Source organism: Neoarius graeffei, chromosome 26 (assembly GCF_027579695.1).
Source record: "Neoarius graeffei isolate fNeoGra1 chromosome 26, fNeoGra1.pri, whole genome shotgun sequence".
Lineage (NCBI taxonomy): Eukaryota > Metazoa > Chordata > Actinopteri > Siluriformes > Ariidae > Neoarius > Neoarius graeffei.
This window is the reverse complement of record NC_083594.1, coordinates 32417220-32435263: the sequence shown is the minus strand read 5'-3', so window position 1 is coordinate 32435263 and position 18044 is coordinate 32417220. Positions and strand designations below refer to the sequence as shown.

Here is an 18044-nt window from a genome sequence, read left to right as displayed (position 1 = left end):
GCATTCACAAAACAATGAATTCTGAATTATACCAGTGAATTCTAAAGGAAAATGTCAGGACATCTGTCCATGAACTGAATCTCAAGAGAAGGTGGGTCATGCAGCAAGACAACGACCCTAAGCACACAAGTCGTTCTACCAAAGAATGGTTAAAGAAGAATAAAGTTAATGTTTTGGAATAGCCAAGTCAAAGTCCTGATCTTAATCCAATCGAAATGTTGTGGAAGGACCTGAAGCGAGCAGTTTATGTGAGGAAACCCACCAGCATCCCAAAGTTGAAGCTGTTCTGTACGGAGGAATGGGCTAAAATTCCTCCAAGTCGGTGTGCAGGACTGATCAACAGTTACCGGAAACGTTTAATTGCAGTTATTGCTGCACAAGGGGGTCACACCAGATACTGAAAGCAAAGGTCCACATACTTTTGCCACTCACAGATATGTAATATTGGATCATTTTCCTCAAAAAATGACCAAGTATAATATTTTTGTCTTATTTGTTTAACTAGGTTCTCTTTATCTACTTTTAGGACTTGTGTAAAAATCTGATGATGTTTTAGGTCATATTTATGCAGAAATATAGAAAATTCTAAAGGGTTCACAAACTTTCAAGCACCACTGTACAGTGTTCCCATGATAGACTCCAGATACACCATGACCCTGATAAGGATAATATTCTATGGAAAAAAATGGATAAATGGATAAATGAATGAATGTCCACACTAGCTATAACTCTTACCAGTTATGAGTATCTCAGTATATTGTATGTACAACAGCAGGAAACAGACATGTAGTCTTTGTTTGCTTTAGTTTTCACTGTTTTCATAGTCATGCACTTCTAAATTTCACAACAGTTTCATTCTTCAGATACAGCTAGTTTTTGTATGGTTTTAAAAGTGTGGAACAATAAACCTCTCAAAGTTAACCAGTCTTTCTACTGTTCATTTCAAACATTTATATTATCATAACCTTTGTTTTATTGACTGTGAGAAGGAACCTGTTCACACTTTAGAAATGCAAAAGGTGCACTATAACGGCTTTAACACGGCCCCAGTACAAGAAAATACACATAAACCATTCACGGTTGTCATGAACGGTTTTGCGCTCGGGTTTCCGTCGGTGGGGGGTTTATAGCATCAACGAAGCTGACTTTACGTTAGGACTGTTAATGTTATAGTCATGTTGTCTGTTGTTGCCCAAATGAGGATGGGTTCCCTTCTGAGTCTGGTTCCTCTCGAGGTTTCTTCCTCATGTCGTCTGAGGGAGTTTTTCCTTGCCACCGTCGCCACAGGCGTGCTCATCGGGGATAGATTAGGGATAAAATTAGCTCATATTTTAAGTCGTTCAAATTCTGTAAAGCTGCTTTGCGACAATGTTTATTGTTAAAAGCGCTATACAAATAAACTTGGTTTGACATAAACGGTCTTCTTCGTTTAGTTTCACTATCAAACATCTTGAAAAATCCTGATTTGCATGAAAAATGAATAATAAAAGCTGATCATCTTAATAGCCTTCTGAGCCTTAAATTGTCAACATGAATAAATAATCAGGAATACTTCTCAGAATTCTATGAACTGTGCTAATACATTTAAGTTCTTGTTGTTGTTTTTTTTTTATTAAATATGACTAGTTAAAATAAAAGTCCCACACAGGTGAGGGACACATGGCTATGACACAAAACCAACAGACACTATATAACTGTCTGTGCCACCAATACTACAGACATGACTTCTGAATTGATAAATCCTCTTTTGTGGCTTGAAATGATCATGATTTATATGGCAATTATTAGAGGATAAGGTGGTATCTGGAAAGTCTTATTTAACTTAATTAAGTCAACCATGTCTTTGTTGTTATGGTATACTGACAAATTATACTACCATTATAAATCACTTAAACTAAAACAATGCAACTCGAGACTAATAATGCCTTCATGATAACCAGAAACTTAATTTTTCTGACTATTTCTATAGCATTCACACAATGGTTTCAGGTCACAGTCTGGTAGAGTTTATTAAGCTTCTAGCAGGATATAAAAAGAGCTTAATAACACTGAGGAATATAAGTGGTTAGCGTGTTATTTTAAATGTGGATGTTGGGTGTTGTCTATTTTAGTTCGTCAGTAATAGCAGTGAGAAAACCAAAAAGTGCATCATTTGATCAAAGTCTTTCACAAAATAACTTAATCTTTTAATTATCCAACAGCCCTGTATATAATGATCATAATATATAGTGCCCTGTATATAGTGATCAAAAGTCTGCTGAAAATAAAACAGTATCCTCTTCTACTCCAGTTGTAATTCTCCATTGTGGCCTCTGACCTGCTGATGATACTGCAGTATGTTGTAGTTAACAACACAGTAACACAGTGTAGAGGAGAGAAGTGGTGGAGGTGGGAATTTTCACATTTGCATATATTCAAGCGTCACTGAATTTGTTATGAGGAAAAAGATGGCAAGATATTCCTAGGCCAATTTTAGTAACTGTATGTGCATTAAAATATAATAAGCATATTGTATTATAATAATACAGGATGATTTAAATGTTACATAAGTAAGGTTTAAACTGAACCCAATGTTGTTCTCTTTCACCTGACAGGATACCCGTAAGAAATTTTACACTGGAACTTTTTTTTTCCATGTCTAGTTCCAGACTTTGACTGTATTTATCTCTGTAACACCATGTTTTCCTGACCAAATAGGTCAGAGAGAATAACAGGGTCAGCTAAATCTTTTGTTCCTCAAGCCAACCAGGGGGTCTAGCTTTCAGTGTGACATTTGCATGCATTCAGTCCAATTCCACAAAAAAACAGTATTCACCCTGGGCTCAGTTTACTCATGCATTTTTAAGTTGCTTTATCTTTACCGAAGCAGCTTAAGCTGCGTCTTATTCTAAATTGCTCCATCTTTAAGTTCTACCTTCTGGCTCTCCCTTTTAGTTATGCTGTCATAGTTAGTCTTGCCAAAGTCCCTGCTTACACTCATTGCAAAATGTATACTGTTCTTAACCATTAGGTGACACTGGGCATACCTAACAACTTGTGTTTTCTCTCTCTCTCTCTCATTCTCTCTCTCTGTTGAGTTACATGTCGATCCTGAGATACCAGTGATGGTGACCTCTCCTGCTCTTCAGAACTGCCTGATCCATCCTGATGCCCTACGTCTGGCTGGAGTCTCATGACCATGCTCATGCTCCTGTGGAGGATGGACCCATATGGACAGTCGAAAGACGCAGTCAGAAGATGAGCCTGGGCGCTTACAGTTTTGTTACGATAGCTGAGGACTACGGTTGTCATGAACAGTCTTGCACTCAAGTCTCCATCAAATAACAGTTGATAACTTCAACAAAATAGACTTCATGTTAAAACTATAATGAATTCTCTGGTTACACAGTTGTACTTTGTGACCACACAAGACACAGTTATAGAAGCAAGTTATTTATAATTATGCTATCTGTTATCAGTCAGATGAGGATGAGTTTCCTTTTGAGTCTGGTTCCTCTTCTATATGTCATCTGAGGGAGTTTTTCTTTGTCACCATCGCCACAAGTTTACTCATCAGGGATAAATAAATTTATTAGGGATAAAATTAGCTATTATGTTTAAAGTCTTTATTTTTCTGTAAAGCTGCTTTGTGACAATGTGTTGTTAAAACGCTATATGAATAAACTGACTTGACTTAAGTCCTGTCTGACTGAGCCTAAATGAATGTCTATGTTCACACAGGCCTCAAATTAAAACTAAAGAAAGAAAGAAAGAAAGAAAGAAAGAAAGAAAGAAAGAAAGAAAGAAAGAAAGAAAGAAAGAAAGAAAGAAAGAAAGAAAGAAAGAAAGAAAGAAAGAAAGAAAATTCTACAAAAGGAGTGCACAATGAATTAGTGTAAGGATGTGCTTTCTCATTAAATGAACAGAAACTATGATTAAAGCGTTGTGCACATGGATCCAGAGGTGACTGTACAACTGGTGGAATGTTATAATTAAAGCATTTCCACTACCAGCTGTGCAGCATATTTATAAATGTATTTTATGATACTGACCCAGAGACTGAATGGTTTATTGAATCATGAATCGATGCTTCTGGTCTAGAGAGAGGTTTGCAACAGATAGGACAGTGAGCATGTCCATTGTAGCGGAAGGAGAGAACAACTCACCAGTACAGCCTGGGGGATTTCCATTTGCAAAGGGAAGTGGATAATTACAGTCGATTTGTTGTGTGTCTGTGATAATACTAAGTGGTGTCAGGCAAACATAAATAAATTAAACACACACACACACAGAATAGCCTGTTCATTGGACTCTTGGTTAAAACTCAACAACTTTTTTAAAATTATTTGTGATCTGAATGTGAACTCATTTATTTGTCCCTTACAGTAATGGTGTTAGCGATATTATTCTGATCTACAACACTGCAGCTCAAATAAACCAATAGGGTTCCATGGCAAAAACAAGCCACGACTCAAAAAGTTTTCCATGTAACTGTTGCCATGTGATGTGTATCATTTAAACACTCCACTTAGATGTCACATTCTCATGCTCATGGTTCCTCTGCTAATCCCAAATGAAGTCTGTTACTCAAAGCACCATATAAAAAGAAGCAGTTTTAACTCCCCATACAATATTTGTGTAAGTAATACAAACATTTTCAATTTACACATTTGATTTCATGTAATGTAAAATGCCTATCATCCATTTTTCTACTGTCCCATTCATATTCCTCATTGAAGGAAAATTGTGATGTGGAGTTAAACAAAGAGAGGGCCAACAAAAAGCTTTCAAAGTAAATAAAAAAATGAATGTGGTGCCAAAAATGCATGGTAGCTCTGTTCTAGGCAAAGACCAGAACAAAACCAGAGATAAATGTATCCTGCCTTAGCCGAATGAGTACCAATTCATTTAAGTTGAACATTTTTAAGTCTGCACTAATCTAATGAACTTTCCCCATTTGAACTGATCTGAAATTAGAGGTGTCTCGAATAATGACTAGTGTTCAGACATGCACAAGAACTTCAGTTCTGCAACCAATAAAGAATTATAGATTTTCTAACCAAGCATGCTCTCTGTACCATTAAACCCCTCAGGCTATAAGTGTGCCGAGTTCACTAGTGGCAGCGGGATTGGTCGTCTCAGATGATGCTCAAATTATCAAGCATGTAATGTGCTACACTGTTCAGTTCACACTGCTTTCCACAGCCTGGGTCATCACCATGGTTACCTGACAATCTAACATGTCTGCTAGAATTAGAGGAAGTCACCATCCTTATTGTTCTGGGCATGACACTGAATGCATTTTGCAATCTGGTGCAAAAAATGGCACAACAAAACAGATAAGAAGGGCTTGAGAATTACTTAGACCATTTTATCCTGGTCGGTTTTTGTATTGGGGAAAATTGGATGTTTAATGGATTACCCCATATTTATACAGAATAAACATACCCATAATACACAATGTAGATTACCGGTAATATGAGTAGTAAATACATACGGAATAGCCTATGTGCTGAATATTTGTCCTTTAAAGATAAACATAAAAATGGATAAAGAGGAAACGATCAGAGACTGAATAAAACTAGAAAACAACATGCTTGTGTTTGTTTTGAGGCTCTATAATAAATGTTGACACAATCAATCAAATAAAATGTCCAAGACGAGGTTGCAAAGTTAGATAAATGGCTCTAAATCTTTAAAAACAAAAAACGGTGAGAGAAAATGTAGGTTTGATAAAATGAGCATCCTGGTTCAGTTCAGTTCAGTTCAGCTCTATAACATGGAACAGGAGCAAATTCACAGCTCATAACAAAGGCCATGCATAATTCTGATCCCCATGAGGATGTATTTTAATAAAAACAATTAATGTAGACGTATTTGGTAATGACTGCTCACGGAAAAGATTAAAAACAAATACGCCAGGCATGTCCAGACAACACACACACACACACACAACCCGTTAGACAAAGTGGACAAAGAGCTTGAAGCTGCTTAAAGCGGAACAGAAGCCGAGTCAGAATTAAAGAGAGCGCGTGTCCACTTTATATCGCCTTCCTGTTAGTTTGGTGGTGAAAGCAAAACAAAAACCAAACCAAAACAAAGCACCAATGAAGGAACAATTACATCCAAAACCATATGTGTATTACGACAGGCTTAAAACCTCGACCTCGACGCATCCTGCAAGACTAGATAAAGCTGTCAGAGTAGCTGTAATGAACATTTCCCCTGAGTGAGGTGTCTCTGAGGGAGTAGTTGTGACAGCCTACCTCTTCAATATGATTAACGGAATTCCGGCAACTGGTCATTTTAGTGATGAACGAAGACGTTGTTGGAGAGCTGTAGTCCTCCAGAGTCTCCGCGATGAACTCGTCCACAGATATCAATTCAGGCATTTTTTTTTTCTGTTTGTATGTTTGTTTATTGACGCGAATTAAATAAACAGGTTTAAGGTGTACTCGTGAAGAAAATGAGCTTCGCTGCCTGTGTGAGAGTCGGAGTCCTGCACAGCATCGTCTGTGTGGGGGGGGAGGAGAGTGAAGCGCACGAGCGTTCTCCTCCTCTCACTGAGAGCTCAACTGACCGTCAGTGATGAGCGCGTGCATAAAGAGGACAATGATGTTCGCTCACGAGGGACTTCCTCGCGCTGCTGAGTAAAGTGATACTGCGCATGCTCCGTAGAGTAACACTGAGTAAGCGCACAACTACCGCCTTTTTTAATAACTGCACCCGGTTTTGTTTTGTGTTTTGTTTTGTTTGTTTATGACGTAACCGTGAACAAAATTCTGGGGAGGTCTCCACTATGTGTCATAGTTAATATCTCACAATGCTGCATACTATATTAAATGCTCGTTCTTGATCTGTTTCCATTCTTAAATAAACCACTCTGGCTCCAGGTAAAAGAAAACAAACTACCTGTTCATTTCTCATCTCATCTCATATCATCTCTAGCCGCTTTATCCTGTCCTACACAGAGCATTTTTTAACATAGTTACTGGGAGACCAGATGGTCTCCCATGCCCCTTTTCCACCAAAGCAGTTCCAGGGCTGGTTCGGGGTAGCCTGGGCCCGCCCATCCTAAGCGTGACGCAACACGAGGGTCTGTTCCGAGCTTATGGCCCTTTTCCACTACCCTTTTTCAGCTCGCTTCAGCCCGACACGGCTCGCGTTTCGACTACCAAAAACCAGCACGACTCAGCTCGTTTCAGCCCTGCTTAGCCCCTAAAACTCGCACCGTTTTGGAGTGGGGCTGAAGCGAGCCAAGCCGTGCGGAGTGAGGCTGGGGGCGTGAGCAGACACTCCCCTGTGCACTGATTGGTGAGGAGGAGTGTCCTCACATGCCCACACACGCCCCGCGAGCACGCTGGGATCTGTAAACACCGCAAACCCGGAAGGAGAATAATTACGAATTACGAGAATTTCTGAAGCCTTATGCGCCTCGCCTCATCTATACGCTCTTGCCAGTATCTGTCCGCATTGTCGGTGACAACAAGCCACAGCACCAAGACCAGCAACACTAACGACTCCATGTCCTCCATGTTTATTGTTTACTATTCGGGTCGTGAGACTACCGCTTAAAAGCTCACTGATGTCACTGTTTGCGCTGCTTAACGACATCACCTGACGTCCACCCACTTTCGCTAACTCCACCCAATGTGTCCACCCACTTCCAGCCAGCACGGTTCAGCGCGGTTGTAGTCGAAATGCAACTCCAACAGCCCCGCTCAGCCCGACTCAGCATGGCACGGCTCAGCCCGACTCAGCCGCATTTGTAGTGGAAAAGCGGCATTAGTCTGGCCAGGCAGGCTATCTACAGCATTTCCAAGCTCCCGAAAAATCGGGAACCAATCAACTTTGAGCATCTCCAACGGCCCTGGGTAGAGGCGTGTTCAAGGCAGTGACGTAGTAGAACTGCGACCGGAAGCCATAGATTGTTTACAGAATCTATGCCGGAAGCGCTTCATTCACATCACGAACATGGAGCAGCGGCAAGCCTTTAACACAGCGGTAGATGCTGTATTGAAAGCATTCAACAGGAAGTTCTCATTGAAAACGGAGCAAAGAGCAGCCCTGGAGGTATTTATTGAAAGGAAGGACGTTTTCGCTTTGCTCCCGACCGGCTTCGGTAAGAGTTTAATCTACCAGTTAGCCCCGTCGCGTCGCATACGTCAGAGGAAAGAGTGATGTGATTGGTTTAAGCTTCGTCACAGCCTTTTCTGGCTTCGACCAGTAGCAAACTGAGGCATTTCAGGGAGGCGGGTCAACCACGGGCTCTGGGAAACGGTTTGGCTTAATAGCTTGGCCAGACCAAATGCTCGGAGAGCTTTGAAGTCACGTTAGCCAGGCTAGGTTCGGGGCCAGTTTGGAACCGGGTTTTCTGTTTCCACTGACAAAGAACTGGCTCTGGGGCCAGAAAAAACGGTTCCAGGCTAGCACCAACTCTTTGCTGGGCCAGAGGAAAGAACCGCTTATGTCAGTGGGGGGGGGCCAGAGTTGTTAAGACCGACAACAATAGCAAGACCGCGAAAGGTCGCCATTTTTAAGCGACGAGAAGCAGCAGCTGTACAAACGCGAGTCATCCATTATTGTTGTTGTTGCTGCTTCTTCTTCTCCGTGTTGTTGTTGCTTCGATGTTCGCGCCAAGGTTTATGCAAACGCAGCGACGTAACTGACGTATACAGCGACGTAATGACGTGGCTCCCCTTAGCACCCCGAGCTATGGAAAAGCAAACTGGTTCTCAGCTGGCTCGCAAGTTGAACGAGTTGTGAACCAGCACCAGCACTGGCCCCGAACCAGCCCTGGAACTGATTTGGTGGAAAAGGGGTACCAGTGGCTAGATTTGGTCTCCTAGTCAATGCCAAACCAGCTTCACTGGGAGACCAAATTTTAAACCAAGTTATGTCTTATCATTTGGTTCAATCAGTTGCAATTAATTAACCAAGTACCATGTAAGTATACATTTAACAAGGAAAACTTGGCACTGCATTAACTATGTTGATATTATGCTGGCTGAAACGAGGATTCGTAATGCGGCAATTTGCATCAGAGAATATGCCACAGCGGTGCAGCTGCATGGACTCTGGGGCCTGTGATTGTATTGCCCAGACTAGTTGGTCTCCTAGTGAAAAATCCTTAAAAAATGCTCTGGTTCTACAGGGTCGCAGGCAAGCTGGAGCCTATCCCAGCTGACTATGAGCGAAAGGCGGGGTACACCCTGGACAAGTCACCAGGTCATCACAGGGCTGACACATAGACACAGACAACTATTCACACTCACATTCACACCTACGGTCAATTTAGAGTCACCAGTCACTAGCCTGCATGTCTTTGGACTGTGGGGGAAACCGGAGCACCCAGAGGAAACCCACGTGGACACGGGGAGAACATGCAAACTCCGCACAGAAAGGCCCTCACCGGCCATGGGGCTCGAACTTGAGACCTTCTTGCTGTGAGGCGACAGCGCTAACCACTACACCACTGTGCCGCCCAGATTGGCTAGTTCATAGCAAAATCGAAAATACCATGTACTGCGAAGACTGTAGAAAGTCTGGCAAAGACAGGCACCAGTAATTAGGGCCCGAGCCCTATAGGGCGAAGGCCCTATTGTTCTTGTAAGAGTTCACTATTATTAGGGCCCGAGCCCTATAGGGCGAAGGCCCTATTGTTCTTGTAAGAGTTCACTATTATTAGGACCCGAGCCCTATGGGCGAAGGCCCTATTGTTCTTGTAAGAGTTCACTATTATTAGGGCCCGAGCCCTATGGGCGAAGGCCCATGGCGAAGGCCCTATTGTTCTTGTAAGAGTTCACTATTATTATTCTTCCGTCTTCTTCTTCTTCTTCTTCTTTATTTTTCTCCGCTGTTGGGCCATTTTCGGGGTGCTTGCCATGGGCGAAAACGCACGAAATTTGGCACCACTTCCGAGAATTGCCACCGCTACTCAGAACCAAAAGCCCAAACTTGGCCGGGGCTCAGGGCCTCTGTAGCGCCCCCTAAGTCGTTGTGATTTTGGCCTCCCACATTAAGGTGCCTGGTTGCCATATAGTTTGTAGTACTGGCATGCCATTTGGTACGCATATGTATCTCACTAAGCCGGACAAAAATGTAATGCCAATGCATTAGCCACGCCCAACAGGAAGTGAGGTAATTTCACTTTTGTGCGAAATGCATGGCCACGAAGACGGCGCAACTCCTCCTAGACCGTTCATTGGAATGTCACCAAAATTGATACACATCATCTACAGACATGGCTGACAAAAGTTACTAAATACGTTTCACGTAGGATAAACCGTTCAGAAGTTATACGTCAATCAATTTTCACTTCAAAATTTTACATGCTAAAAAATTCATAACAAATCTTCTAATTGCTCAAAACTGCTCATACTTCACACGCAAATCACTCATTGGGCTTCTGACATGCTACCCAATTTCTGTGATATTTCGCCACTGGGGGCGCTATTTTTGGGCAAAAAATCCAATCTTTCCTCAAATTTGGTCACACTTCACGGCCACCCTCTTACTACCTCCCATGTCTTGTATACCACATTTTGGGAATTTTCGTCCATGGGGGGCGCTGTTTTTGGCCGCCGCAATTGCTCCAAAACGGGTTTTTGGTAAATTATTCCATAATGCTTTCCCTTCACACCACTACCTTGTGACAGTACGTTGCTGTTGTGGACACTTATTTTTCCAACTCATAATCGCTCATGTACAGCATAGCGCCACCTACTGACATGGGAAAAACCATAAAATTTATTCTTCAAAAATCTATATCTCATCTTCTATTTACTCAATTGTCATCAAACTTCATACGCAAACTCTTCATAGCTCACCTGACATATACGCCAAATTTTGTGCACTTTCGCCCCTGGGGGTGCTGGTTATGGCAAAAATGATATTGCAGCTTCTGATTTGTCAAACTTGGCAATCAAATTCTTTACAAGACCCTTACTGGGGCGCTTGCCATGGTCGACAACGCACGAAATTTGGCTCCTTTTTCTTAGACTGCCACCGCTACTGAGAACCAGAAGCCCAGATCCAGGCGGGCCTCAAGGCCTCTATAGCGCCCCCTAAGTCATTGTGATTTTGGCCTCCCGCATAAAGGTGCCTGGTTGCCATGTAGTTTGTAGTAGTTGCATGCCATTTGGTATGGATATGTATCTCACTAAGCCGGACAAAAATGTAATGCCAATGCATTAGCCACGCCCAACAGGAAGTGAGGTAATTTCACTTTTGTGCGAAATGCATGGCCACGAAGACGGCGCAACTCCTCCTAGGCCGTTCATAGGAATGTCACCAAAATTGATACACATCATCTACAGACATGGCTGACAAAAGTTCCTAAATACGTTTCACGTAGGATAAGCCGTTCAGAAGTTATACGTCAATCAATTTTCAATGCAAAATTTTACATGCTTAAAAATTCATAACAAATCTTCTAATTGCTCAAAACTGCTCATACTTCACACGCAAATCACTCATTGGGCTTCTGACATGCTACCCAATTTCTGTGATATTTCACCACTGGGGGCGCTATTTTTGGGCAAAAAATCCAATCTTTCCTCAAATTTGGTCTAACTTCACGGCCACCCTCTTCCTACCTCCCATGTCATGTATACCACATTTTGGGAATTTTCGTCCATGCGGGGCACTGTTTTTGGCCGACGCAATTGCTCCAAAACGGATTTTTGGTAAATAATTCCATAATGCTTTTCCTTCACACCACTACCTTGTGATAGTACGTTGCTGTTGTTGACACTTATTTTTCCAACTCATAATCGATCATGTACAGCATAGCGCCACCTACTGACATGGGAAAAACCAAAACATTTATTCTTCAAAAATCAATATCTCATCTTCTATTTACTCAATCTTGATCAAACTTGATACGCACACTCTTAACAGGTCACCTGACATATCTCCCAAATATTGTGACCTTTTGCCACTGGGGGCGCTGTTTTCAGGCAACAATTTATATCTCGGCTTCTGATTGGTCAAACTTGATCAAACTTGACACAACAACTCGTCATAGGTCCCTTGACATGTGTACCAAATTTGGTGAACTTTCACCACTGGGGGCGCTCATTGCGCTGTAGCAGTTGCAGGAGAGGTGTTTACAATCATGAGGCACCAGGAGTATGTTGTTTTGGTTGCCTTTAACACACATGACTTGTGGGGAATGGGTAGGCAGTCGGGAGCAAGTGTTGTAGCGTTACATACAGACTAATAGATGTCTAACAGAAGACAATCCTATGTAGCTATAGCTTGGTGACTGATGAGGTAAATACATTAATTTGGTTGGAAAGCCATGGCATAAAATGTTCTGTCCATGACAACATCTCAGCGCACCGTGTACTCTGTGTCCATTTCTGTGCTTTGTCGCCATTGTGGGAGTAATGTCTCTTGCCGAAGAAGCTGTGGAAGGTTTTTCGCAGGGACGCATGCCCCCGCCCCCCTTGGCCGCTGGCGCGAGGGCCCGTCGAGGCCGCTTGCGGCTTTAATTATTCTTCCGTCTTCTTCTTCTTCTTCTTCTTCTGTCTTCTTCTTCTTCTTTATTTTTCTCCGCTGTTGGGCCATTTTCGGGGCACTTGCCATGGGCGAAAACGCACTTAATATGGCACCAGTTCCGAGAATTGCCACCGCTACTCAGTACCAGATGCCCAAACTTGGCCGGGGCTCAGGGCCTCTATAGCGCCCCCTAAGTCGTTGTGATTTTGGCCTCCCGCATTAAGGTGCCTGGGTGCCATGTAGTTTGTAGTAGTGGCATGCCATTTGGTACGCATATGTATCTCACTAAGCCGGACAAAAATGTAATGCCAATGCATTAGCCACGCCCAACAGGAAGTGAAGTAATTTCACTTTTGTGCGAAATGCATGGCCACGAAGACGGCGCAACTCCTCCTAGACTGTTCATAGGAATGTCACCAAAATTGATACACATCATCTACAGACATGGCTGACAAAAGTTACTAAATACGTTTCACGTAGGGTTAACCGTTCAGAAGTTATACGTCAATCAATTTTCGATGCAAAATTTTACATGCTTAAAAATTCATAACAAATCTTCTGATTGCTCAAAACTGCTCATACTTCACACGCAAATCACTCATTGGGCTTCTGACATGTTACCCAATTTCTGTGATACTTCGCCACTGGGGGCGCTATTTTTGGGCAAAAATTCCAATCTTTCCTCAAATTTGGTCAAACTTCACGGCCACCCTCTTTCTACCTCCCATGTCATGTATACCACATTTTGGAAATTTTCGTCCATGGGGGGCGCTGTTTTTGGCCGACGCAATTGCTCCAAAACGGGTTTTTGGTTAATAATTCCATAATGCTTTTCCTTCACACCACTACCTTGTGACAGTACGTTGCTGTTGTAGACACTTATTTTTCCAACTCATAATCGCTCATGTTCAGCATAGCGCCACCTACTGACATGTGAAAAACCAAAAAATTTATTCTTCAAAAATCTATATCTCATCTTCTATTTACTCAATTGTCATCAAACTTCATACGCAAACTCTTCATAGCTCACCTGACATATACGCCAAATTTTGTGCACTTTCGCCACTGGGGGCGCTATTTTTGGGCAAAAAATCCAATCTTTACTCAAATTTGGTCAAACTTCACGGCCACCCTCTTACTACCTCCCATGTCATGTATACCACATTTTGGGAATTTTTGTCCATGGGGGGCGCTGTTTTTGGCCGACGCAATTGCTCCATAACGGGTTTTTGGTAAATAATTCCATAATGCTTTTCCTTCACACCACTACCTTGTGATAGTACGTTGCTGTTGTAGACACTTATTTTTCCAACTCATGATCGCTCATGTACAGCATAGCGCCACCTACTGACATGGGAAAAACCAAAAAATTTATTCTTCAAAAATCTATATCTCATCTTCTATTTACTCAATTGTCATCAAACTTCATACACAAACTCTTCATAGCTCACCTGACATATACGCCAAATTTTGTGCACTTTCGCCCCTGGGGGTGCTGGTTATGGCAAAAATGATATTGCAGCTTCTGATTTGTCAAACTTGGCAAGCAAACTCTTTACAAGACCCTTATTGGGGCGCTTGCCATGGTCGACAACGCACGAAATTTGGCTCCTTTTTCTTAGACTGCCACCGCTACTGAGAACCAGAAGCCCAGATCCAGGCGGGCCTCAGGGCCTCTATAGTGCCCCCCGAGCACCGTACAGTGCGAGACCCTATTGTTACCATGTGTCCAATTCTGTGCTTTGTCGCCATTGTGGGAGTAATGTCTCTTGCCGAAGAAGCTGTGGAAGTTATTTCGCGGGGACGCATGCCCCCGCCCCCCTTGGCCGCTGGCGCGAGGGCCCGTCGAGGCAGCTTGCGGCTTTAATTAGGGCCCGAGCCCTATGGGCGAAGGCCCTATTGTTCTTGTAAGAGTTCACTATTATTATTCTTCCGTCTTCTTCTTCTTCTTTATTTTTCTCCGCTGTTGGGCCATTTTCGGGGCGCTTGCCATGGGCGAAAACGCACGAAATTTGGCGCCACTTCCGAGAATTGCCACCGCTACTCAGAACCAGAAGCCCAAACTTGGCCGGGGCTCAGGGCCTCTATAGCGCCCCCTAAGTCGTTGTGATTTTGGCCTCCCGCATTAAGGTGCCTGGTTGCCATATAGTTTGTAGTAGTGGCATGCCATTTGGTATGCATATGTTTCTCCCTAAGCCGGACAAAAATGTAATGCCAATGCATTAGCCACGCCCAACAGGAAGTGAGGTAATTTCACTTTTGTGCGAAATGCATGGCCGCGAAGACGGCGCAACTCCTCCTAGACCGTTCATAGGAATGTCACCAAAATTGATACACATCATCTACAGACATGGCTGACAAAAGTTACTAAATACGTTTCACGTAGGATAAACCGTTCAGAAATTATACGTCAATCAATTTTCACTTCGAAATTTTACATGCTAAAAAATTCATAACAAATCTTCTAATTGCTCAAAACTGCTCATACTTCACACGCAAATCACTCATTGGGCTTCTGACATGTTACCCAATTTCTGTGACATTTCGCCACTGGGGGCGCTATTTTGGGGCAAAAATTCCAATCTTTCCTCAAATTTGGTCAAACTTCACGGCCACCCTCTTACTACCTCCCATGTCATGTATACCACGTTTTGGGTATTTTCGACCATGGGGGGCGCTGTTTTTGGCCAACGCAATTTCTCCAAAACGGGTTTTTGGTAAATAATTCCATAATGCTTTTCCTTCACACCACTACCTTGTGATAGTATGTTGCTGTTGTAGACACTTATTTTTCCATCTCATAATCGCTCATGTACAGCATAGCGCCACCTACTGACATGGGAAAAACCAAAAAATTTATTCTTCAAAAATCTATATCTCATCTTCTATTTACTCAATTGTCATCAAACTTCATACGCAAACTCTTCATAGCTCACCTGACATATACGCCAAATTTTGTGCACTTTCGCCACTGGGGGTGCTGGTTACGGCAAAAATGATATTGCAGCTTCTGATTTGTCAAACTTGGCAAGCAAACTCTTTACAAGACCCTTATTGGGGCGCTTGCCATGGTCGACAACGCTCGAAATTTTGGCCCTTTTTCTTGGACTGCCTCCGCTACTGAGAACCAGAAGCCCAGATCCAGGCGGGCCTCGGGGCCTCTATAGCGCCCCCTAACGTGTTGTGATTTTTGCCTCTCGCATTAAGGTGCCTGGTTGCCATGTAGTTTGTAGTAGTGGCATGCCCTTTGGTACGCATATGTATCTCAATAAGCCGGACAAAAATGTAATGCCAATGCATTAGCCACGCCCACCAGGAAGTGAGGTAATTTCACTTTTGTGCGAAATGCATGGCCACGAAGACGGCGCAACTCCTCCTAGACTGTTCATAGGAACGTCACCAAAATTGATACACATCATCTATAGACATGGCTGACAAAAGTTGCTAAATACGTTTCACGTAGGGTAAATCGTTCAGAAGTTACACGTCAATCAATTTTCAATGCAGAATTTTACATGCTTAAAAATTCATAACAAATCTTCTGATTGCTCAAAACTGCTCATACTTCACACGCACATCACTCATTGGGCTTCTGACATGTTACCCAATTTCTGTGATATTTCGCCACTGGGGGCGCTATTTTTGGGCAAAAAATCCAATCTTTCCTCAAATTTGGTCAAACTTCATGGTCACCCTCTTCCTACCTCCCATGTCATGTATACCACATTTTGGGGATTTTCGTCCATGGGGGGCGCTGTTTTTGGCCAACGCAATTGCTCCAAAACGGGGTTTTGGTAAATAATTCCATAATGCTTTTCCTTCACGCCACTACCTTGTGATAGTACGTTGCTGTTGTAGACACTTATTTTTCCAACTCATTATCGTTCATGTACAGCATAGCGCCACCTACTGACATGGGAAAAACCAAAAAATTTATTCTTCAAAAATCTATATCTCATCTTCCCTTTACTCAATTGTCATCAAACTTCATACGCAAACTCCTCATAGCTCCCCTGACATATACGCCAAGTTTTGTGCACTTTCGCCACTGGGGGCGCTATTTTTGGGCAAAAAATCCAATCTTTCCTCAAATTTGGTCAAACTTCACCGCCACCCTCTTACTACCTCCCATGTCATGTATACCACATTTTGGGAATTTTCGTCCATGGGGGGCGCTGTTTTTGGCCGACGCAATTGCTCCAAAACGGGTTTTTGGTGAATTATTCCATAATGCTTTTCCTTCACACCACTACCTTGTGATAGTACGTTGCTGTTGTACACACTTATTTTTACAACTCATAATCGCTCATGTACAGCATAGCGCCACCTACTGACATGGGAAAAACCAAAAAAATTTATTCTTCAAAAATCTATATCTCCTCTTCTATTTACTCAATTGTCATCAAACTTCATACGCAAACTCTTCATAGCTCACCTGACATATACGCCAAATTTTGTGCACTTTCGCCACTGGGGGCGCTATTTTTGGGCAAAAGATCCAATCTTTCCTCAGATTTGGTCAAATTTCACGGCCACCCTCTTACTACCTCCCATGTCATGTATACCACATTTTGGGAATTTTCGTCCATGGGGGGCGCTGTTTTTGGCCAACGCATTTGCTCCAAAACGGGTTTCCGGTTAATAATTCCATAATGCTTTTCCTTCACACCACTACCTTGTGATAGTACGCTGCTGTTGTAGACACTTATTTTTCCAACTCATCATCGCTCATGTACAGCATAGCGCCACCTACTGACATGGGAAAAACCAAAAAATTTATTCTTCAAAAATCTATATCTCATCTTCTATTTACTCAATTGTCATCAAACTTCATACGCGAACTCTTCATAGCTCACCTGACATATACGCCAAATTTTGTGCACTTTCCCCCCTGGGGGTGCTGGTTATGGCAAACCCTATTGTTACCATGTGTCCAATTCTGTGCTTTGTCGCCATTGTGGGAGTAATGTCTCTTGCCGAAGAAGGTGTGGAAGGCATTTCGCGGGGACGCATGCCCCCGCCCCCCTTGGCCGCTGGCGCGAGGGCCCGTCGAGGCCGCTTGCGGCTTTAATTATTCTTCTTCTTTATTTTTCTCCGCTGTTGGGCCATTTTCGGGGCGCTTGCCATGGGCGAAAACGCGCGAAATTTGGCGCCACTTCCGAGATTTGCCACCGCTACTCAGAACCAAAAGCCCACACTTGGCCGGGGCTCAGGGCCTCTATAGCGCCCCCTAAGTCGTTGTGATTTTGGCCTCCCGCATTAAGGTGCCTGGTTGCCATATAGTTTGTTGTAGTGGCATGCCATTTGGTATGCATATGTATCTCACTGAGCCGGACAAAAATGTAATGCCAATGCATTAGCCACGCCCAACAGGAAGTGAAGTAATTTCACTTTTGTGCGAAATGCATGGCCACGAAGACGGCGCAACTCCTCCTAGACCGTTCATAGGAATGTCACCAAAATTGATACACATCATCTACAGACATGGCTGACAAAAGTTACTAAATACGTTTCACGTAGGATAAACCGTTCAGAAGTTATACGTCAATCAATTTTCACTT

At 42.9% G+C, this 18044-nt stretch overlaps 1 protein-coding gene across 3 annotated transcripts in view; it reads right to left on the bottom strand.

Moving 5' to 3' along the window:
• Nucleotides 1-6559, bottom strand: part of unm_sa1614 (un-named sa1614) — a 173380-nt gene extending 166821 nt beyond the window's left edge. For 2 of the 3 annotated variants that reach the window (XM_060910398.1, XM_060910396.1), the window contains exon 1: nucleotides 6246-6559. In XM_060910398.1, the coding sequence (XP_060766381.1) occupies nucleotides 6246-6371 (126 nt within the window). In that variant the 5' untranslated portion in view covers nucleotides 6372-6559. The remainder of the gene's footprint in view (nucleotides 1-6245) is intronic. The other variant, XM_060910399.1, reaches the window with a different exon arrangement.
• Nucleotides 6560-18044: the final 11485 nt, after the last annotated feature.